Below are 22,977 nucleotides of genomic sequence, written 5' to 3' on the forward strand. Positions count from 1 at the left end.
CGCAAGACACGGAGTGGGGGACGTGATGCCCAGGGCAGTGCTGCGCTCGGACGAAAGACGAACCTGATGGGATGGAGGGAATTGCTCATGGGGACAGAGGCTCACGGCCCATCGGCCCCACCTCGTCAGAGGGTAATGAGCGGCCTGACGGGCCCACGCGGCTCTGCCCCGCGGGCAGGTGCCTCCGCTCCTCGAGGGGTCTGCCCTGTCCACCCCCGGCCACGCACCGAAGGGTCAGCGGAGCCATGGGAGAGCTCAGGGTTGGGGCATCTCGCACTACACTGTTGAAGAGGTGTGTTTGTGTGCACCGACCACCGCTCTGGGAAAACAGGACCGCTTCTGCGTCCTCCAGCGGACTCGACCCGGCAGGTCCCCCGCTACCGCCACATCCCGAGAACTCTACCCGGGTTTTAAGCTGAGTGTGTGGGCAAAGGTGGCTCTCCCCCTCCGCCCACGGGAATGCTTCACGGGCAGCTGACCACAAGCTTAAAGACAGTCGTGAACTTTGGAGAGGCCTTGCTCGCCGGGGCCAGTCACGCAGGTGACCGAGAAAAGGAATGACGCTGGCAGCTCACAGGGACGGCGTGCCTGTCACTGACCCGTATCCTGACTTTTTAACTTTGAAGCTCTTCAGCTAGACCTTGCAAGTTTTCATTGTCTAGACTTCACGGAGGCAAGGGAAAATACCATTGAAATCCTGCTCTGTTAAAACATTATCTGAACTTGAAATTAATCCATGTGCCAAGCTATTATATAGTAAATATTTTAAAAGAAAAAAAAATTGATCACACTTCCTAACTTCATTTTTTATTTATTGTTATTCCAAAGCAGATATGCTATGATGAGATATTTCTAAAAATACAGTTATCTATTCTCAAAACCCTGGTTATGCAGGAGGCTAGAAATCTCGTCAGAAGACATTTATCAACCAGTAAAATACAAAGATCAACCTGTACTCCACCAAAGGTTCAAGTGAAATTATGTCTTTACAAAACCTTGTATTTCAAGGAATGTTTTGCAAAGAAGCAGCTTTTTTAATTAGGAAGTAAATAAAAATAATATATTAATGTCTTGTGTTCGCCTGCTAATAGTTAATAATTGAGAAAACTCACAGAATGGTATCATTGATAGATCTTCTTTTTTTCTTTGACGAAAATAAAAGTAGGTTTAGATTCACCTGGTAAGGCCTTACTTAAACAGGCAGCTGGCCAATACAGTTCGCTGAACTATGCTTTCTGTACAATTAGGAATTAAATAAACCCCTTTTAGAGACTTGTCCTGAGAGATGACATTTAATGCTACAACCAAAATAAATAACCTAGCAAGAACAAAGTTTTTTAAATTCCAATAATTTCAACTTTGGAGATATCTGTTCACCAAAATTAATCAACATTTCTAAAATATTTTAATACAAAATTATAAAAGAAAAGTGCATTAAAAGCAGAATCTTTAAAACTCTGGCACAATTACAATTATTCGGACTATACGGACTACAGCCAGCTACACACTGACATCCAAGGAAAACCTCAGGATATATAGTAAGTCCAGTATCACAAGAATAAGTCAAATAAGGCTTTTTTTTTCCTTAAAAAAATATACAATACACAAAGCAGTTTGAAAAAAAAAGTAATATTATTTAACAGTTTTCTGACTTAAATATTTTCACATAACCAAAGTTTTTATATCATCATCAATATGACTTATGTACATACGCCAACAAGTGAACAACAAAATCAAAAGATGCCCTTTGAAAAATAACAGTGAAAATGTCTCTTTCTTCAGGAATCTGAAATGAGCTCCTCTCTTAATATACAAAGTCCATATTTATAATAAAACTGCTCTCTTCTGAAACCAGGGAGGCCATGAGACAAAATAAAGGCAATTATTTTTCAAGAGAAAAACAAAAGCAAAACAAGCCCAGCTTCATGTTGCAGTGAACAAGGTACCCATTTATGACTCTGATGAGCACAGCTCGGGCCTGCCGTGCTCGTGGGGAGTCGGACTCTGACGCGCTCTCTCTGCCGTGAGGACGAGCGCTGCTATTTACAAAATATACCGTTCAGCCACACAGAGGCCCATATATCTGTCTATGTACATGTGTATTTATATATAGAACATATAAATAATTCTGAAGGAGAAATTCACATGAAGTAAAGAACCTTCCGTCTTTGGAATGCTGTAGGAGCAACGCGCACTCTGCCCCGGCTCGGGGTGGGATTTGGTTTGGGACGTGTTCAATGTGGCACCATTGATGACAGTGAGAGTTCCCTGAATTAGACGACACACCTGCCCACGCGTGAGGAGAGGAGCGCGGCAGCTCTAACCCACCGACACGCCGCTCCGCGCCGCGGGGGACGGGACCACGCTCCCTCCACTCCGAGGACACGGTCCTGCCCTCGCCTGCGTGCGACATATGGCTTGTGCTTTCTGCAGTCACGTAACCCGCGGCCCCGAAGGTGGACTCGGGCAGCACGTGCGGCCCCGCCCCATCCCGCGAGGACACGTTCATCCCCGTTCATGCCCCCTCCGCCGTCTGGGCCCCGACGCTGCATCCTTGTAGCTGATAGTCCGAGAATCGTAACGCGGAGAGAACGGGCCAGCCATCTCTCCGTATGCTAGTAACTTACGGTACACTAAAAAGAATCTGTTTCTTAATTTCAAAATACACAGAGAAAGAAAATGGAAAACACTTCCCTGCGTGTTCTAACGTTTCTCTGAACCTCATGCGCCGATTTTACGTTTGCTTTATAAGCTACGCTTCTTACAACAGAAAGCACAAAGGAAAATCTATCTTGCGTGTTCCATGTTAACGTTCGTCTCCGCTAACACAGAGAGGCCACGGCACGGGACAGTGAGACCCAGTTTGCTCTTTGGAACTGGAGGCACTGGCCGCAACGGGAAGGTAGAACTGCCTAGGGTTGTACCTGAGTTCAGTGATTTGTACACAAACGACAACAACGGGCTGACACTGCTCTCAGTTGTTCCTATCAGTCTCTGAAGACAATGATTCTTGAGATAATTTTACAGCTAAAAACCTAGCATGGTAACATTTCTTAACACCCGAAGCTTCCAAGAAGAAATTCCAAGTGCTCCGTTCTCCGCAACATTTAACTTCAGAAACGGCTTTGGTGGCGGGGGTGGGCCGGGTCAGAACACGTTGGCCAGGGCCTGCCACTCGCTCGCGGACTCCTGGACCACCTCCTCCAGATGGAGGGTCCGGCCCAGCTCCTCGGCACCGTGCTCCTGCTGGACGACGGGCTCCTGCAGGTTTCCTGCGGCACAGACGGACAGACAGCAGGCAGACTGTCAGACACACGGCAGCGTGCAGGGACTCACGATGGAGTAAAGACAACTTAGACTGAGACGAGATTTCTAAACTGATTTGCGATCCGCCCCACAGGAGAAAGCACTCGAGCTGCAGATGAACTACATCGGGGGCAATTCCCGTTCCTGAACGTGCAGAAACAGCCCTTGCTAGGCAGCTCGCGCGGTCACGGCTACGTCACCACGAGGTCCGTGCCAAGCGGTCAGTCATAAATGACAGCGGTGCAATAGGCACGAACTCTAAACAGGAAGCAAAGCAAGACGCACTGGGACGTAGACGTGAGAGCAGAGGTCCGCGGGGCACACAGCGTCTGAGCCCTCCCCGGCCGCCCCGTCTCACTCACGGATCCCGCTGTCCTGAGCGCCGTGCCAACTCCACACTGAACCAGCCCGGGCCCACCACACCGCAGCCAGCGCACCCCAGCCCCGCACCGCAGCTCGTCCGGGTGGGACCCAGAGGAATGGCAGGGAGGTGCTCCGGGGCCTCGCAGCCTGATCCACCCCCTCGGGTGGCACCGGCGTTTGAGTGGGCACCCAGTGGACACACCCACCTCGCATGCCTGCTTTGAGGGCCCACGCGCATTCGGACACCCCACCAAGCGCACGAGGACCCCATCCCCCGCTCCACGTGTACCCGGACCCCCCACCGTCTGCACCCAGAACCTCCACTAACTGCACCTGGACCCCACCCCCGCCAAGCGTGCCCAGACCCCCCCACCGCGTGCACGCTGATCCCCCGCTGTGTGCACGCGGACCCCACCCCGCTGCCACGTGCACTCGGACCCCCACTGTACACAAGCCGCCCCCCCCGTGAAGCACCCGGACCCCCACCTCCCCGCCATGCGCTGCCAGACCCCCCCACCATGTGCACCCTGACCGCTGCCCACCCTGCAGGCTCGGAGCCCCATGGGGCATCCGCGGGGGGCCTGGTCGCCACCTCACCCGTGTAGCTGTGCGCCCGCTTCATGTGCAGCTTCATGTTGCTCTTCTGTGTGAAGCCCATGACGCAGTAGTCACACTTGTAGGGCCTCTCGCCCGTGTGCTTCTTCATGTGCACCTGCAGCGCGCTCTTCTGGTTGAAGGCCTTCTCGCACAGGCTGCAGTGGAACGGCCGCTCTCCTGCGGGAAACACGGGCCGTCGGCATCTCCCGCGGGCACCGCACAGGGCGGGACGCTCTGAGCACGGACCCAGGGTCCCCAGCCCTCCCGCCCCTCGGACGAGCGCACGGCTTCTAGCAACTCTGCCCCTCGGTGCGGCACGGGACAAAACGTCATCAAAAGCTCCTCCGACTCCCAGGAGCATCCGGACACAGAAGCAGAGCACGAACGGTTAAACCAAGTGTTCCGAACAGTGGGGGCGGCCAGGCAGCAGCACACGAAGTGCAGGAGACTGTCACATCCACTTCACGTAACGTGTAACTGACCCAGCACTTTTTAAATGTCATTCTAACTGCTCCGACGTTAATACAGAAACGGAGAGGTAGAAGGGACTCAGGCTCGTTGACTCTGGGAAAAAGCCTGGCTCCTGTGCCACCCCACCCTGCACCCTGCCGCCCACTCCCGGGCCCGCAGTCCCACCCCCTCGTGGTCCCTGACTCCACCCACACTCACCCGATGCCAGCCCCTGGGGCCACAAGCCCTTCCACTAGGCTTAGAAGGTTCTGTCCCATCAGCATGGCTACCTTGTGGCCAGGTGTCTGTCCCCTTTCCCTGCATGGCCTCCCTGGACCCCGTGTTGGCATGAAGGCCCACGTGGCTGCTCCAGTCCCCAGGTGTCACCCTCCATCACTCCAAGTCTGTCCCTCTCCCCCAGTGGCCAAGACACAGGAGGGCTACCCACCCCACTCCCCATGCCAGCCAGAGACCTAAAGCGGCCCGAAGCTTTCTGGCCCTAATCCCCAGGACTGGGCATGGGAGGGGGTCACATGCCCGAAGGATGAGGAGGTCACAGAGGTGGCTATGCCTCGAGTCAGGTGACCTGGACTGAGTCACAGGGAGAGTACCGTGGCGGGGGCCAGGTCTGCGCCCTCAAAGAAGAGGGTTCTGTGGCCAGAGGCAGAAGGGAGCTGCAGGGACCCGAGGCTGCCCAGGGCCATGGCTGGCGTGAAGGCGGCGGGCGTGCTGGGGGGTGCAGGAGCACCCGGCCCCAGAAGCAGGCCCCACAGCAACACACCCTCAGCAGGTTTCTCCAAACCTTCGGAAGCACCTAGCTCATGCTAGCAGGCCAACGGCAGTCCCCGTCCCCTAAAGCCGTCCTTTTGCGCAGACGCAGTAGAAGGGCAACGGCACCATCTTTCACTCAATATTTGTTTCGCTGATCACCTGGTCGGTGCCAGTCTGTGCGGACCAGCAGGGACGTCACTGGGAACGCCGGGGAAGGACGCTGACGGGAGCACCTGCTGGATATCCAAGGAGGCCTGTGGGCTGGCCAGGGACAGGGAGGGGCACAGAGGCCTCCTGGGGAGGGGTGTCCAAGCTGACACCTGCAGGCCGATCAGAGATGACCCAGCCAAGGGAGACAGGGGCTGGGCAGAGGCACCAGCAGAGAGGGCGCTCAGGGAGCAGAGTCGGGACTCCGGACGGTGAGTGTGGGACCCCCAGGCTTCCCAGGGCCAGGTGCCGCGGTCAGAGGTGTGCGGCCCTGGGCGGGACGGCTCCCAGGACACCGGGATCCCACCTGGAGGAGCTCAGAGGGGAATGAGAGGGGTCTGTCTGCCAGACACCCGGGGTTTCTGCCTGGCTCTGTGCAAACGCAGGTCCTGCCGTCAGTCCTGAGAGGACAGGCTGCAGCAGACGGGGCCCTGGGACGGTGGTGTTTCCGCGTGAGCCACAGGCGCCTCATGGGCTGGCAGAGGCAGAGGACGCAAGTGAGCTGTCAGGAAATGGGCCAAGAGGCCGAGAGATGGGAACTCGTGCCCCAGTGCTGGTGTCAGGGCTGGTCTTCCCTCTGGGACAACAGACCGGGGCAGGTGGAGGCGGCGACAGGAAGTCAGCAAAGAACAGCCTGAAGCCCTGAGAGGAGGAGCGACAATGGCGTCCCCCGCAGCAGCAGGAGCAGGAGCCCAGGGTCGGGGGGACGTCCCCAGAGGCCACGGCAGCCCCTGGCGGTTCTATTTCCCATGGTCGCCAGGGAAGCCACAGGACTTTTACTAAGAAGTGAGCATGAAGAGCTGACGACAAACAAGGGTGATACACTGCGTTCCCCGCTTCACCAATGGCGCATTCCGCCGAGTCCCATTTCCTCACCAGCCTCCGGAGCCCCGACCCGGAAGCCCGCGGCTCGTGGTTACCTGTGTGGATGCGGCTGTGCCGCTCCAGCTGGCTTGGCTTGGCGAACGCCTTCTCACAGGTGTCACACTTGAACACTCGCGGCTTCTGGGAGCTCAGGGAAGGGCCAGCCTGATGCGTCTGCACGTGCTCCTGCCGCGGACCACACGGAGGGGAAGCCTGAGATCATGGCGGCTCCCGACAGACCTGCGACGCGGCCGCGGGGACCCATCGGAGCAGCAAGGACAACCCGAGGCCCGTCTGGGATAAGTGCCCTCGGGGATGCAGTGGGGGCCGGGGGGGGCCCCCTGACAGCCCAGGGTACCGGCTGTGCGGCTCCGCAGGGCCTCTGCCCTTCCTTGTTGCCAATGACCTTGACGGTGAGTGGGACATGGTCTGCTATTTGGGAAGATGTTCCTCGCCTGAGAACTGTGTGCGGCGCTTCCCATGACTAGATGGGGCTACGGGGTGGGTGAGGGAGGTCGAGGGCAGCTGCCAGAAAACACAGCAGAGGAAGAGACAAGGCACACGGACGAGCTGAGGGTCTGGAGGGCAGATGTCCGGGGTCACTGTGCAGCAGAAGGCTGGGATCCCTGGTGGACTAACCAGTGGTCAGATGCGGCCACTTCTGGTAACAAGAATACTGGCTGGCAGTCGCCGGACGGGGTACGCGCCCCACACCACGGCATGCCACCTGAGTGCAGCCCTGGACATCAAGTCCCAGAGCCCTTCCTCCTCCTCCCCCCACATGTGCACATGTCCCAGAGTTCACGCAGCCCTTCTCCTGGCACGCGGACCCCATTCTCAGGGTGGACGCAGAGCCAGCTGCTGAGGGGTTCCCCGTTCCCCTGCCAAAAGACGTGTCAAGTGTGGGTCCCCCACGAAGAGGGGAGTTCCTGCTTCCCCACAGCCCGGCCAGTAGGTGCTGGCAGACTTCTTACTATCTTCGGCTCTGCTCGGTGAGACACGGCATCTCAGTGTCAGCTTAAGTCCTATTAGACCCGGACTCGGAACTGCGCATGAACACGTAACCAGCAGATCTGCTAACACTAAACTCTCACTGACCGTTTCCTCCAAAAAGGGGAAATCTGTTAACTCTTTCCTTGTTGCGAGCAAGACTCATGACGTCCACTGACCCGGACCACACCGAGCGTCTCTAACCCGTGGGGACGGCGGCACGTACCTTGAGGTGTGTGGCGCGCTTGAAGGCCTTCCTGCACACGGGACACACGTGGATGCGCTCCCGGCCGTGCGTCTCCCGGCTGTGGTGCAGCAGCGCGGCGGCCGAGGCGAAGCTGCGGCCACACTCCAGACACTGGTGCGCCCGGCCCTCCTTCTCTGGCTGCCCGCCCTGCGCCAGGCCGGCCGACACGTCAGCTACCTGCAGCGGATCAGAAACCCCGGAACTCACTCGGTGGCCGGAGTGAGCAAATGCACAGATGACAGGACAACGGACACACGCCGATGGCAGACGCCCGGCCCTCAGCGCGCCGTCAGGGGTGGCAAACGGATCAGACCACCCACTCTTGCCCTCTGAGCAGCGCTCCGTGTGTGTGACCTTCCAGGGCCGGCTGTGCTGGTGGCCGCCCCGTGCCGTGTCCTCACTGACAACCATACTGGGGAACCGCGCGGCGCTCAGAGCAATGCCAGCACGCGGCGTGCACTCCGTACGCGCTCTGGGGGGCAGCAGTGACAGCTGACACAAGTACAAAGGACATGGCCCCCAAATGCTCCCGCTCGGGCGAGAGCTCTCAGCAGCCTGCGGCGCGAGTAGCGCTTAGCGGGAGGCGAGTCCTCTCGCTTGCAGTACGGTGCTGCCCGAAATGGGGCATCAGAACCAGCCAGGTTCCAAGTCATTTTCATGGGGCGTCACCAACACCCTGAAACCAAAGAGAGCAGGTGAGTGTCGGTGTTATAAATGAGAGTTCAGTTTTGTAGATAAAAACTCTTCCATGACAATTGAGTGAAACAAAATTGTAAGTAATTATAATGAAAACTGATGGGATTTGTCAATATTTTTATCTAGTTTATCAAGTACTTTTTCATAAAATCTAATACACAGAAATGGGTAAAATTTAAAGAAGACTTAACAACAAAAGATGTCTACAAGGTGCGCTAAGGTCACCCGTCTACGCTATAATAAAACAAATAACGGAAGGAAAACGGGAGTAAAACAAGAGATCAGAAGTGCGCGGATGTGGCCTCATCACCTTCCACAAAGGAGGTATCGTCCCGTGACGTCTGTCAGGTGTGCGAGTGTCTAACGTGAGCATCCGTGCGTGTGAAGTGAAGAAACAATGGAAACAGACTGTGTGTTCAGGTCAGTGCAAAAAGCCTATTTCTTGCGAATCAAAGAACGTCTGAACAGCCCCAGAGCAGAGGAGACGCGAGGGCTCCCGGCCACACACCGCCAAGCGCGTGCTGACCCAGCGGCAGCCGAGAGCCAGCGCCGCCCCAAGGACCCCCGTGCGCGCCTGCGGGCCTCCCCCAGGGCTGCGCTAGCGGACACGCCGCAAGGCCAGTGGACCCTTCCAGCGCCACTGAGCTGCCACGGGGTGCCGAGCCCCCAGACAGAAACTCACCGTCCGCCAGATGAGCCCCGGGTGGGGAAACGCCCGGGCTGCCCGGCTCTACAGCCTTTACACAAAAGGGGTCCTCGTGCACTGAAAGACCAGGGACTGTCCTGAAACGCGTCTGCTCAAGCTGCACGGGACGGGACGCTGCCCAGACCCCGTGGCTATTCACTTCCTGCGCTTTCCCCGTCACTCAGAGGAGAGTAAGGAGACAGTGATCGTTAGACTGTCCCGTATTCAGAACCGTCATTTCCTAAATGTTTTAGACCCTCAGAATATACATTTTAAGGGAAAAACTACTCAAATGACAAATGGGCCACGTGCACACACGTGTGTGTAGAGGGAAAAAACGCAACCAGACCCGAAGAGTCAGCAGAGGTTTTACCAGAAAAGCCCTGGAAGGAACGGAGTGGCCGCTGCGGTCCACTGCCCAGGAGAGTTCACGCATGTAAAACCAGCCTCACGCGCGACTGTTTCTGCACCTTATTCTGCGGCACAAAACCCCGGCTCCGGCCAACTGCACATCGAGGAACGAAGGAGTCGGTCCCCACTGTTCAACACAGGCTGTCCCCCAGGCCCTGAGCGGTGCAGCCCCCGCACATCACCCCCATTCGGCCTGAGAAGGCCCCCCCCAGGAGCGGCCCCCAGCCCTGAGCCCTCTGGGACCAGCCCCTCCCAATCCGTGTCCCCGACAACCCGCGACCAAGTGTGAATGCTGGTGTGTGACGTACCTGGTAGGCGATTTCCTCACACGCAGCGGCGGAGGGCTGTGGGGTGTGGCTCACGAGGATGACCTGCGGCGACCCCGCTCCCCCTTGGCCCGACAGCGAGGAGTCCGTGAGTAAGGCTGGGAACTGCTGGCCCTGGCAAGGACGGACTAGTTTAGAAGTCGTGACGTTATCAAACCCAGGGGTAACATACACGATGCCTGATGGTGCAGCTCCTGGGGACCACACGGGGACACGTCCCCAGAAGAGCGCACCACGGCACTGTCCCACGGGACGCAGCACCCCACGCCCACACGTGTGCGCCAGAGAAATGAAACCTGCGCGGCCCGGAGTGCTCGCGCACAAATGCCCACAGCAGCCGCAGAAAGGGAACCCGGCCGACAGCCAGCAGCCGGGGGGCAGATGGCCCAAACGAGGCGCATCTGTACAGTGGAAAACGATTCAGCCCGAAGAAGGACGGGAGTGCACGGCCCAGGCAGGCCCCTCTGCGCTGGGCTTCCACGAGGTGAGGCGCTCAGAGCAGGTGCGTCTACAGACACAGCGGTGACTGCTGGTCGTCGGGGGCACGGGGAGTGGCTGCTAGCCGCTAACGGTGCCACGTTTCTTTTTGGGGTGATAAGATGTTCCAAAACTAGATGTGGTCGGGGTGCTCAACTCTGTAAGTACACTGAAGACCATTAAGTTCCACACTTTAAATACACGGGCGAGCGCTATGGTACATGCGGCGTGTCTCCATAAAGCTGCAACGCGGAGAACGCTTACTTGTTTACAAAGGGACAACTTTGCCTTTGAGTCCTAGTCCAACTCCAGTCTGACTGTGGCCCTGGGACAGAAAGAATGAAGGGACGGGGTAGGACGGGGCATGCACAGAGGGGCGTCTGGCCCTACCCCAGGCTTCAAATGGAAAGCCACACAAATTTGTTCACCTACGAAATCAGAGTGACTCTCGGACACGCACGTGGAACACAAGGGTCTGAGGGCCAGTGTGAATGGGCAGACGGAGGGGCACGGAGTCAGGAAGGGCACTCGGCCACAGGGGAGGGGTGTCCTCACGTCTCTGGGGCAAGCCCGGGTCCCATGGGGCAGAGAAGGCTGGAACAGGCGCGGACAGTTAGAAACGGACTAAGAAGGCATTGAAGGATGGTCAGGGCCACTTCTCCTGGGAAAGACCCTTCCTCTGGCACATGGGGACACAGAGCCAAGGGTAGAGCATGGAGCAGAGGAAAAATTTACAAGGAGAGCATCATGGATTCTAGAGAAAAAGAGCTTTTTAAATTGATTTGGATTCTCTGGTTTCCACACGCACGTTTAGGAAAAGTGAAATGACATTTTGGGTATCTCCCTTTATCTAAGTCTTTTACACGAATGTGGCGCATTTTGGCAAGTTCCTACCCGTACCACTAAAGCTTCACGTTCGCCATCCCCCTTACGTGGGAGGTCAGCCGAGCACCACCGCCTTCCCGTACCCGTCGCTTCCGACTCCTGCCCTCACCCGCCGCCGGCTCTGCCAGCGCTCTTACCAGAACACCCAACTTTGGAAGATGGTGTCAGTCGAAATTAATAAATTCACATTTCCTAACTCTACAAAGCAAGACAAACCCTACTGCTAGCCAGAAACTCTGATACACGCAAGAACCACTGTTGGCTCAATAAAGTCATCTCTTCTGAGGAGGACAGCTAAGGCCTTCGAGGCGCTGCACTTACACAGATCCATCGAGGGGAAACGGCGACCTTCCAGAAGTGAGAACTAGACTAGCCACGCCGGGGGAAGGGGCAGCGTGTGGGACGGAAGGTTCTGGGTCTTGACTGGGACGACGACCATACCTGGCTGTGATATCCGACCTACAGCTCTGCACGACGCCACGACCTGGGGAAGCTGGGTCAAGGGGTACATGAGATCTGTCTGCATCGTTTCTGAAAACGGACTATGAACGAACACGCAACTCAAAATAAAAAGTTTAATTTAAAAAAACTCTTCATACAATGTACCTTACTAGCTTATTACTGGTGTTTGAATTGCTAATACTAAGTACTCTTGGTGCACACGCCTGATCTAAATTCGGTGTCTAGTAAAGTACGTGCTCAACAGTCCGCCGCAGCCAAGGAAGGGGGGACTTGGATCTGCTGAAGTGACCGCTCTCCGAGCCCTCCTTCTTCGGCCTCGGGGCTCACCGGCAGAGCATCTACTGCTCGGCTGTATTTTGGTTCACACGGGGGTGGAAGTTACAGGACTTCTCACCCCCAAGTGCACGTGGCGGAGGGCAGCAGGACCCGGGCCCGTCACGAGCAGACCCCAGGCGCACCCGCAGCTGCGGACTCACCCTCGCAGCGTGAGCCCGGAGATCCTGAGGCGCAACCAAGTTTGGGAAAAGCCGCTCGAACCTCACCCAGGCTTGCCGCCCTCACAGGCGACAGTCGGTGTGACAGCCGACCTGCCTCCCTGCCCCGTCCCTGGAAGGCAGCCTCAGCCAGCGTCTCCCTGTTGTATCATCTGGCCAGGGGCGCGCTCAGCTGCCATCACCCCACGCCCCGCACAGCTGCGCCACAACTGCAGCGACACGGCGCTCAGCGAGAGGGTCCAGGCGCACCCGCGGTGCGGACAGGAAGGAAGCGGGAAGCCTTTGGAGCCCAGCCGGGCCCTCCAGTCCCTGGAGCCCACGACTGCTTGTGCAGGGCCCCTGCCAGCTTCCCTGCGGCCCAAGTCACATGCGGACTTCCCGGCACGCTTCGTGTCTAAACGGGGTTCAAATGCTTTCTACAAGGCCCGTCATCTGGGTGCTCGTACGCCAGATAATGATGTTACTGCGTGTACAGTAAAAGACAGACAGAAAACCCACCAAACCTACGAGAATTCGCGTAACACAGGACGCACTTCCGGCGGGAACCATGCACTTACTTGTTTTCAGAACAAGAACTGAAAAATCGCTTTGCTTTCTTGAATACTTATTTTTGGTTTTGTTTTAAGATTTTACTTATTTATTTGGGGGCGCCTGGGTGGCTCCGTGGGTTAAAGCCTCTGCCTTCGGCTCAGGTCACGATCCCAGGGTCCTGGGATGGAGCCCCGCATCGGGCTCTCTGCTCAGCGGGGAGCCTGCTTCCCTCTCCCTCTCTGTCTACTCGTGATCTCTGTCAAATAAATAAATAAATAATACTTTAAAAAAAAAAGATTTTACTTCTTTATTTGATAGAGTGTGACAGAGCACAAGCAGGGAGAGCAGCAGAGGGAGATGCAGGCTTCCCGCTGAGCAGGGAGCCTGACATGGGCTCAATGCCCGGACCCCGGCATCACGACCTGCACTAAAGGCAGACGCTTGACCGACGGGGCCACCCAGGGCCCCCTTGAATAGATTTTTAAGGGAATGCATGCATTTCCTTATGAAACTGTCAGATTTAGTGGCCTGATCCCCACACCTACCACCAACAGTTCAAAATTTGGGAAGAAAAACTCATGTTAAGTTCATAGTTGAAGAAGAAATCCTTATGACTCACCCATTTGTCTTTCAGTAACTCCCCTAGTAAAGCAAGTACAAAGTTCCTGTTCGACGCAGGCGCCCGTCCATCACGGAATTTCATCTTCCACTTCAGCAGGTTATATTTCTAAGTAAAATAGCGCATCCGAAGGATCACTTACCCCACATAATACTCTGCTCTAGTTGGGCTCTTTGCAAGCTTGAAAGACGACGACTTGCGGACACACAGAAATGTTTTCCCTCCATACACTGTGCGGACACAGACCCGACCACGCCCCTTGGGTGTGCCACTGACACGGCCACGGGAGTGACCACCGAGACCACACCCCTTTGTGCTCTTACGCCACCTTCTCCTGCGGACTTTGTAAGGAAACAAAAACACAGAAGAGGGTACACGACAGGGGCCTGCGGCTCCGTCAGTGAAGCATCGGCCTGTGGCTCGGGTCACGGTCCCCAAGTCCTGGGATCGAGCCCCACGCTGGGCTCCCTGCTCGAACGGAATTTGCTTCTCCCTCTCCTCCCTGCTCAGTGCACTCTTGCTCTCTCTCTCCAACAAATAAATAAAATCTTAAAAAAGAAAAAAGGAAAAATGGTACACAATCAATGTATGTTATTTTCACGTCTTTTTAACATTTATAATCCACAGGCTCACACTCCTGGGTCCCTTCAGGGGCTTCCGGGAAGCTCTGGCTGTCCGAGCGCGGAGTGAGTTTCCGTGCGGACGTGGGGGCTCGCCGGCTGCCTCTGCCCGTGGCCCCCTCTGGCTGCTCTCATGTCACCTCCTCACGGAGTGCAGGGGGCACATGTTGTGAACCGCATGAAGGGATTAATTATTAAACCCTTCGGTATTTGGGCATCTTAGTGACTGACTCTCGCCTGCACTGAACAATTATTTATAGAATGGTTAATTTCTCACAAGCGCCTTTGACTTGAGATCAAATTTTTATGGTCATAAACAATTCTTATAATTTACATACATAGAAACATTTCCATATATGTCCATTAACCTTTCGACAATAAGATGTGTATTTATTTGTGTAATAATTTATTTGTGTAATAATTCACTGTATTTAGGAAAATCGCACTCATAAAGCGGAGACAGGTTTGATCTGGCTTTTCCAAATTTTCAGAGTATTAGGTCATTGTGAGCCCCACTAAAGTCTGGCAGCTAACAGAAAAGATTCCAATAAAACTACAGGATTCCTAGTGGTGATTTTAATACTACTGTTATACCAAGTATGCTAATGAATCAATTTGGGTTTAAATTTTTGACTTGGTAATTTTGGAAAAGTCAGCCAGAGACGACAGGTAAGTGAGGTAAGCCACAGGCGCACAGGAGGAAGCTGCCGTCTGACTGGGCCGACCTCAGCGCCGCCCCTTCCGCGGCTCTCAAGCCCAGCCAGCCGGGACGTCCGCGCTGGGGACGAAGACAGAGAGGACCACAGACGCAGAGGACTCCCTGCCATGGTGTGGCGTGGTCTGCCGTGGCCTGCCACGGCCCTGGCCCACAGATCGGGGGAAGGGGTCTGCTTTCTGTGCTGGCTATGACCCTGGAGGAAGGAGGGGGGCGGTGAGCAGAGAGCAGAGACTCTTTCTGGCCACGTGAAGAAACGTGGACTTGGTGCTGAAGGCAGCAGGGACCATGGAAGGATTTTCACCACAAGAGCAGCACATGCACACGTCCCTTTGGGAAACCTGCTAGCAGAATCACCAGGGGGCCGGCTGATGGAGCCACAGCGGGACCAGAAGCCGTGCCTGCCACTGCGTCCACCCTACACACGGCCCTTCCTCACAGCGCGGACCCTGTCACGGCAACACTTGGTTCCGACGCCCTCCGAGAACCCCCTCAGGGCAGCAGCGTCCTCCTCGGCCCCAGTCCTGCACCTGCTTGGGGGGCGTCCAAGAGCCAGAGCGGGGGCAGGACCGGGGGCCCAGCAGCTACCCTGTGCTGAGGACAGACACCCCTAGCTAACACCTACTGACTTTAAAAATGGAACCTGGCAAATACCGAGAACTCCTGCTTGAGCCTTCACTGCCACCGCAACGATCATTAATCCTCAAAGTGATACGATTTAACAAACAGAAAACAAACCCATAATCGTAGAAATAAATGCATCTCTGGCTTTTTCTGATCAAACCTTACCCCCCCCACACCCCTGCAAAAGTTATTCAAAGGCTTTAAATTTCACTAAAATTTGTATCTTAAAGAATTTTTATGTTATGACTTCTTCTTTACTATAGTTACAAAGTCCAGTGAGAAGCCACCAGAGTCTGAGAGCGGACGGACACGGGCCACAGGACAGCAGCCACACCCCACAGATGACTGCACCCTGCCCGTGCTGCTCAGCAGCGAGGTGGCCCCAGGGCTGGGCTATAAGCTTATGTCTACAGTCGTCACCACGAGAGTCCCAGGTGGGACGTAAGGACATAGCACCCACCAAACCCCAATCAGGCTCCCTGCCTCCTGCGTCCAGAAGGAAAATACACCACTGACATCAGGATGGCCTCTACGGTTCCAACTGTCATTTCCAAAGGTAATACTAATTTTCATAACCTAGAAGGGTGATGACGACCTGACAAGCAGGTGTTGAGTAATGCAGGACGGAAAGAAAATGGGAAACTGTGTGAAGAACTCAGTGAGATCCTTCCTTCAGCGGCAGAAGAGATGCAGGGGAGGACACCGCAGCAGGCCCCGGCCTCCAGCACCCCTGCAGCCCGGCACGTGCTCCCACAGGATCTGACTCCCGCCAGGGGCCCTGGGGGGCTTCCAGCAATGGCACAGGACAGCTGAGCAGTGGTACAAACCCCGGGAACTGGCCTCCGCATGGCTGGGCGGGCAAACATCCCTGTCTCACAAGCGGCAGAACCAAACCCAGAGTCCAAACAGTCCCATGCGGCTGGCTGTGACGGGCCGAGCTCTCCCACCCAGGACCGCACATTCGTCAGTCCTCGTCGGGTGCGGCAAGCCCAAGTGCACACAAGCAAACCCCGCCCCGACCCCGGCACATCCCGCCGTGCTTACAGAGGGACAGGCGCATAAAAAGGGGACGAGCGGCAGGGTCCTGTAATCCATCTTCCTTATAATCTATCACGGTTCTTTAATCAGACTCTGAAAGGCGTCCGGTGTCTCAGCTCAGCGCAGTATCCAACATGCGCAGCCTTCGAACCCGCACGTGGCACGCAGTGGCCTGAGACCGTAAGTCACCGCGAGTGTGGGAATTCCTACATTACTTAGCAAAACCCCGAGCACTCAAAACGGCCCTCCACAAACTCATAAAACTCAGTGCGGCACCGCCACTAGAAAACACAGCCACTGCTGACCACGGAGGTGGGGGCACCGGGGGGCTCGGGCGGTGACGCATCCGGCTCTTGACTTCACCTCAGGTCATGGTCGTGGGGTCACGGGTAGGGACCCACACGCCCCTCTCCCTCTGCTTCTCCCCCCACCACCCCGTTCTTGTTTGCTCTCTCTAAAAAAATTAATACAAATCTTTAAAAGTAAAAAGAATTAAAGTATCACTGATGGGGAAGGCAGTCACTGTGTAAGAGGGAAGTCCACAGCACCTGACACAAACAAGCTCACTCCCAGAGAAATGTTCACACGTGTGTCATGTGTCTGCATGTAAAGGTTCACAAGGATAGAAAGACATGAAAAGGTCAGTCGTGGTTCCATCTGGGCAGGGGGATTTTAAAAATAGTCTCTTCTGTTTTATCTGAGCCTTCCTGTTCTCTCCTTTCTGCATCTAACACATTCATTGTATTTTAATCAGAAAAAAAAAAAAAAAACAATTCGGGAAACAACGTTCAGCATGCACAGTTAGGAAAGAAGAAACTAAAGGATGCCATGGTCCCCCACAAAGGGAAGGGCAGCCCCTACCTGAGAAGCGATGTTGAGCGTGACCGTGTCCAGCCCTCCAGAGAGCAGGCCCTGAGTGTCGGCCAGGGTCAGCGTAACACTGGCATCTCCTCCCACTCCTGACGACGCCATGACCAGGTTCTGAGCAGACATGGCCGATGGAGACATGGGTGTTGTCGAAGGAAGGCTCCCAGGGGTGGTGTTCAGCTCTATGAAAGAGGAGCGAGCATGTCAGTGGCGCAGCTGGCCAAGTCGACCGCCACGGGAGTGAGGAACTCATCTGTCAGAAGCAGCAGGTACATGACCTAAGCTTCTGAAATGACACTGAGACAGTCCGAGAATCTCTCACTGCAATTTTATGGCCAGACTTCTCCAGTTTCTAAACATCTTTATGCATAAATACACTCTGCTTAAGTATAACATCAAGGAAAACACAGAAAAGAGCAAAAATATGACCCTACAGTCCGAGTCCCTGCTGCTAAGGCAGAAGGAAACGGCCAAGGATTTCCGGGACACTGTCCCCGCCTCGGCCCAGGGAGGAGCCTGAAGAGAGGACCACAGGGGACCCAGCAAGCATCGATCGGCAGCACGGCTTCGGCGTGACCACCCCGCGGAGCCCCCTTCACCCTCCCACATGTCGGCTTGGGCTGAGACACGCCGCGTGTACCCCTTTAAATGACAATTCGCCCTGCACGACGTCTTACTTTCCGTTGGAAAAGACAACAAGATTTTTAAATTTTCCCCTTGTAGCCAATGATAAGAGAAAGGAAGATATCCGGGACAGACTCAGGCAAAGGAAGGCCTTTTCTTGTAGAGAACAGAGACTCCTGCACTCGGCTGGCCGAGGAGACAGGCTGAGCACGCGGCTCTCGAGGGCCTTGGCGGGCACCAACGGAAAACGAGTTCTGGAGCTCTCACTTGTCAGCGTGACACACGTGCACATGCATGTACACACGCACACAGGCGCACACTTCTCACCAGCCGCCCTGCCCTCACCTACCACCTGTGACCTTCGGCTTCCACCGCACCAGCCCCTGGGCCGGGGGCCGCAGACACCGAGGCAGTGACTAAGAAAAGGTGGAAATACTGTCTCCTAATCGGGTTCACAAACAGAACAGAAGAGACGCCTGCGCTCCTCTGCCGGGCCGCGGGTCGCGCCGGTCCCGAGTGGTCAGGGGCCCGCGGGGAGCCAGGTTACTTACTCGTAACTGGAGTCCTGCAAACACGAGGCCTCCACAGATCCACACTCTGGGGGTCCCACACTGTGCCTCACAGACCTGGAACCTTCCAAAGTGGTACAACCATTAGGAGGCTGAGTCTCTGCCCTGTAGCGGCCCTCAGGGCTCTGGACACCGGCTCGTCAGACCCCCCCGCTGAGCACCTGCGCAGCGCGGACCGCGGGGACACACCTGGGCCGGAGTGTGGATTTGTGGAGGTGCGTGTTCTAAGCTCCGTGGCTACCAGCGCCGGCTCCGCCGCAGGCTCTCCCTGCGGTCCGGCACTAGCCTGCGGCTGTGACACCACCAGACGGAAAGTGAAAAGCAGACCCGAGAACACGGTGGTGGCCGGCGACGTGAACTGGGGTTCACTCATGATCACTAGGGCGAAGCCTGGGGTTGGGCCGTCCAAGCGCCCGGTCGAGGGAAGCGCGTGGTGAAAGGCTCACCAGCAGAGTCGCCACAAAGAGCAAAACCAAATGCTAACAGGGCTCGCGGTGACTCACATGGCCGGGACGTCGCACCTCACCCGAGCCCCGAAATAGAGGAAAGTCTGCTCTCCGCAACCAGCAGCAGCCTCGGACCCTGATGGTCGTCAACGCAAGGCGGCGGGCGGGCGGTGTGTGACCAGGACTGTGCAGCACAGGAAACCCAAAGAGAAGACAGAAGCCTGCGTGTCGCTGAGCAAAAGTGAGACCCGACACAGAGGTCCGTGGGGACACGAGCCTCAGCCAGTGCTGGGTTTCGCAGCTCTACGCCGACACTGTGTGAGTGAGTGTTCAGCTCGGTTCTGCAATCAAGACATTTTCCACCAAGAAGTTCAAGCAGAACTTCCATTCCCAAATGGTCCAAAAACAGATGATATGAGCAGGAAAAAATAAACTTTTCTTAAGCACGCAATGGAGTAACTAACTCAAAGCTATAATTACATTTCTTCAATATATAGCTCTTAATTATATAGAAAAAGATTTATTGAAAGTTCTACAAACCAGTTTTCATTCTACCTAAATCCTCTCGGCCTGGAAACTGGTGTGAACAAGGGCACAGACTGCAGACTCTTACCTTCAGGCCTCATCCAGCCGCTCTGAAAGCACGAGGCCTCCAGGGCACATCAAAGAAATCGAAGTCTCCCTTCAGTTCATGGTTCTCCCTCAAAGTCATCTCTAGAGGATCAGTAAATCCCTCACGGTCATCAAACCCAACACCGTCTTAAATCTTTGTTGGGACACGTTTTTGTAGCTTCTGAGGAAATCTTAGTGATAATTTTGGAAAGTTTCATAAGTAGTTTAAAGGATGTGAGATCAGTTTCTTCTTGAGATAAAAACATGGTAAGAAAGGCGTGTGTGTTGGCTGTGGAGGGGCTGCGGGGACAGGAGACACCTGTCTGGCCATGCATCCCCAAGGTGAAAGTGGGAGAATGTCCTCCTTAATTATAAAGTGTACCCACAAATGGGAAATGTTAAGACTTCTGAGCTGCTGGGAAGTAAGTAACTGATCATACTTAAATCTAGAAGAAACAAAGGCTAAAATAAACTTACAAAGGAAGGAAAAAAGGAATTGAGGCTTTTCTTCACTGACAGCATAACTCAACTTATTCATCAAAACTGTATTAATAGTGGACAAAAGTAAGAACAGAAAGATAATACCCACTTGAGATAAATTCCTTAAAAAGCTTCTAGCCTCTGTTGGTAATACCTTCTGCCTCTGGAAGGGCACTCACACCGAGTGTGACCACGTCCTAGGAAAACCATGTGTGTCCCATCCTGTCACGGATGTGGAGGGCCAGACCTGTCCCAGAAGCAGAAAGCCTCAACCACATCTCGTGCCCGGAAAGAACTCCTGATGACACCAGCCATGGGGACCTTCGCTTGGCTCTGATCTAACTTTCCCGCGCGGAGAGTTACTGCTCAACTGTCTCTCCTAGAAGACGCATGTCTGGGGCGCCTGGGTGGCTCAGTGGGTTAAGCCTCTGCCTTTAAAGTCTGAGGGTCATGACTCCAGGGTCCTGGGATCGAGTCCCGCATCGGGCTCTCTGCTCAGCCGGGAGCCTGCTTCCTCCTCTCTCTGCCTGTCTCTCTGCCTGCTTGTGATCTCTGTCAGATAAATAAATAAAAAATCTTAAAAAAAAAAAAAAAGACACATGTCTAATCGCAAAATCGTTTCAGTTTCAATTCCCACATGCTGCGGCTTGCAGCCCGGCCTGGGAGGGACTCTGACGCTCAGGGATACACCTCCCTGCTAAGCTGCAATCTCCTGAGCAACGTTCCACCCACGGGGTCAGCTCTGGTATTGAAACCAGTACCTGTGGAACGCGCGAGCCTCTAAAACACCCTCCCACCATCACGGAGCCAGAGTTCGACGTCTGAAGACTCTGTCCCCAGAGCCAGGTTTACTCAGAGACGCCAAAGGTATTTGGGGACAGAATACAATGGACCCGCATCATAGAAAATTAACCCTCCATTTATAACAGCCCTTATCACATCATTAAACATTTTAAATTACGAGCTCAACTTTTATTTCACTAAATTCCTTGGAAAAATATTTTAAATAAAGCAGCAAATCAAGCCAAAGGAAAGAAGTGTCTTCCACTGGCTCGGAGACAGCGGGTCTGAAGAAGAGACAATTCGATCAGGAGAAAAGGGGATGTTTGTGGTGTTTACAGAAATGTCAGCGTGTGGTCCACAGTGGCCTTAGGGCTGCTGCTTGGAGCTCCCACTGTGCGGAGAGACCCCACCCCCAACTATGACGGGAGACTCCATCGCTACATGTGGCGGCGACACACGAGGTCCCACACCCCACGTCCAGCTGCCCAGACGACGGCAGAGCCCTCGGAGCACGCGCGCTCTGCACCCTGATCAGAACACCTCCCGCTCTGAGCGACGTTGGCTGCTGCACCAGCAAACATGCAGGACCACCAAAGTAACAGAAGAAAACCGCTCCATTTAAGCTAAAACACCTGAAACTCCACTGTCTTCCCATTCATTTGCCAAGGGCTCCTTAAAGAGGTCAAGATGAGCTTCCAGAAGACGCGGGATTCCGGCACTGCCGGCCGGTATGCTCTCCAGGGAAGTGGGCCGGGACAGCCGGACGGAGCCCACGACCACCACCCACGCTGGCCGCGAATCGCAGAGACCACAGACGCAACGGAAACATCACGGGCCAGAAATCCAGGCCGGGCTCTGCCAACACAGGATTCTGACGAAGTCCTTAACCACACAGGCGCCCGCGCACACATCGGCAGACGAGAGGAGTGGACAGGAAGCTCCTCCACATGCCAGGCTGCCCGTGCCCTCCTTGGACATGCCAGCCCGCCTCAGCTCACGGCCTCTGGCCGGCACGGCACCGCCACTTGGGACAGACGCTCCCACTCTCACAGAAGCCGTCCCCACCAGGTCGGTGCCCTGTGACCTACGACCTGCTGTCCTCTATCTGTCGTTACGGCCACATTTCACCACGCTTCACACATTCTTCAGTAAGGTCTCTGCTCCGTCAGTTTCTAGGGTCCAAAATGCAAAGGGACCGTGTCTGTCCTGCTCAGCGTCACACTCGCAGATTGAGTACAATTCTTACCACATAACACACCTGAAGTCTTTTGCTGAAGAAACGAATTATGGCTTAAGAAAGCATTTCAAATAATCATGGGATAAAAAGGCTTTCCTGTAGCTACAACTATATCTAAAAATGAAATTTTTTTCAAAAAATGACAGAGCTGGAAGATAAGAGGGCTAAGAAATGAATAAAATCTCTACAAGATAAAGACAAAGAGACAGGCCTGTCATCGTAACCACTGATGAGTCCCTGTGAATCTGTAACTTACTATTCCGGAGCTCTTTTGCTTTTATTTGTCAAAGTCTAACTTCAAAACCTTAGAAAGCTGCCTTCTGAACTCGTCCTGGGGGCTGGCGCCAGGCGATTCTTGCCGCGGGGCACAGAGCCACGAGCTCGCAGGTCCCCACGCAGGGGGCGGGAGGCAGCATGGACACGGGGGCCCCCAAACGCCCTCGCGCCTCACCACACGGTGCCTCGTCCCCTCGTCAGCAGGACTCGCTAGTGGACAGCTCTAGAGAAATCTGTGTCCCGGACAGAGAGATGAGTGCGCGTCCCCAGCGGCGGAATGCGGCGACACAGCAGTCGTGAGAGCGGCCGGGGCCCGTCCCCAGTGCTGCCGCCCGGCTGCCCACCTGAGCGGCTCGGTGTGGCGCCCTGTGCGCGTGGCTGGCCGCTGCCTCGGGCTGGGGAGGCCCCTGCAGACGGGCCGCCGGCCGCCGAGCGCACAGCCCTGTGCTCCTTCACTGCTTCCGCCAGCGCTGTGCCGAGGAAGACGCGACCCGCATGGAATCAATACTGAGATATCGCGGAGGAATTCGTTAACCCACGTCCTGGCAAGCGGGTGAAACATACAGGAACATCCTGGCAGAACGCGGGCTGTTGCATTCACGGTAATATTTACGGAGGAGACCGTGACCCCGTTCCCTGAAACGACAGGGTCTGTGCCCGCCCCCTAAGCTGTAACGCTCTCCGAGGTGCCCCCTGAGACTTCTA

At 55.2% G+C, this 22,977-nt stretch overlaps 1 protein-coding gene across 4 annotated transcripts in view; it reads right to left on the bottom strand.

Moving 5' to 3' along the window:
• Positions 1-2,638: 2,638 nt before the first annotated feature.
• The window catches only part of ZNF236 (zinc finger protein 236), a 103,290-nt gene continuing 82,951 nt past the window's right edge, over positions 2,639-22,977 (bottom strand). For all 4 annotated transcript variants that reach the window (XM_032872208.1, XM_032872205.1, XM_032872207.1 and 1 more), the window contains 6 exons: positions 17,240-17,427; positions 9,896-10,027; positions 7,775-7,972; positions 6,615-6,744; positions 4,267-4,443; positions 2,639-3,272 (listed from right to left, as the gene is read on the bottom strand). In XM_032872208.1, coding sequence (XP_032728099.1) covers positions 3,148-3,272; positions 4,267-4,443; positions 6,615-6,744; positions 7,775-7,972; positions 9,896-10,027; positions 17,240-17,427 — 950 coding nt within the window. In that variant the 3' untranslated portion in view covers positions 2,639-3,147. The remainder of the gene's footprint in view (positions 3,273-4,266; positions 4,444-6,614; positions 6,745-7,774; positions 7,973-9,895; positions 10,028-17,239; positions 17,428-22,977) is intronic.

The sequence above is a fragment of the Lontra canadensis genome, unplaced genomic scaffold (assembly GCF_010015895.1).
Source record: "Lontra canadensis isolate GAN:19392208 unplaced genomic scaffold, GSC_riverotter_1.0 scaffold44, whole genome shotgun sequence".
Taxonomy (NCBI): Eukaryota; Metazoa; Chordata; class Mammalia; order Carnivora; family Mustelidae; genus Lontra; species Lontra canadensis.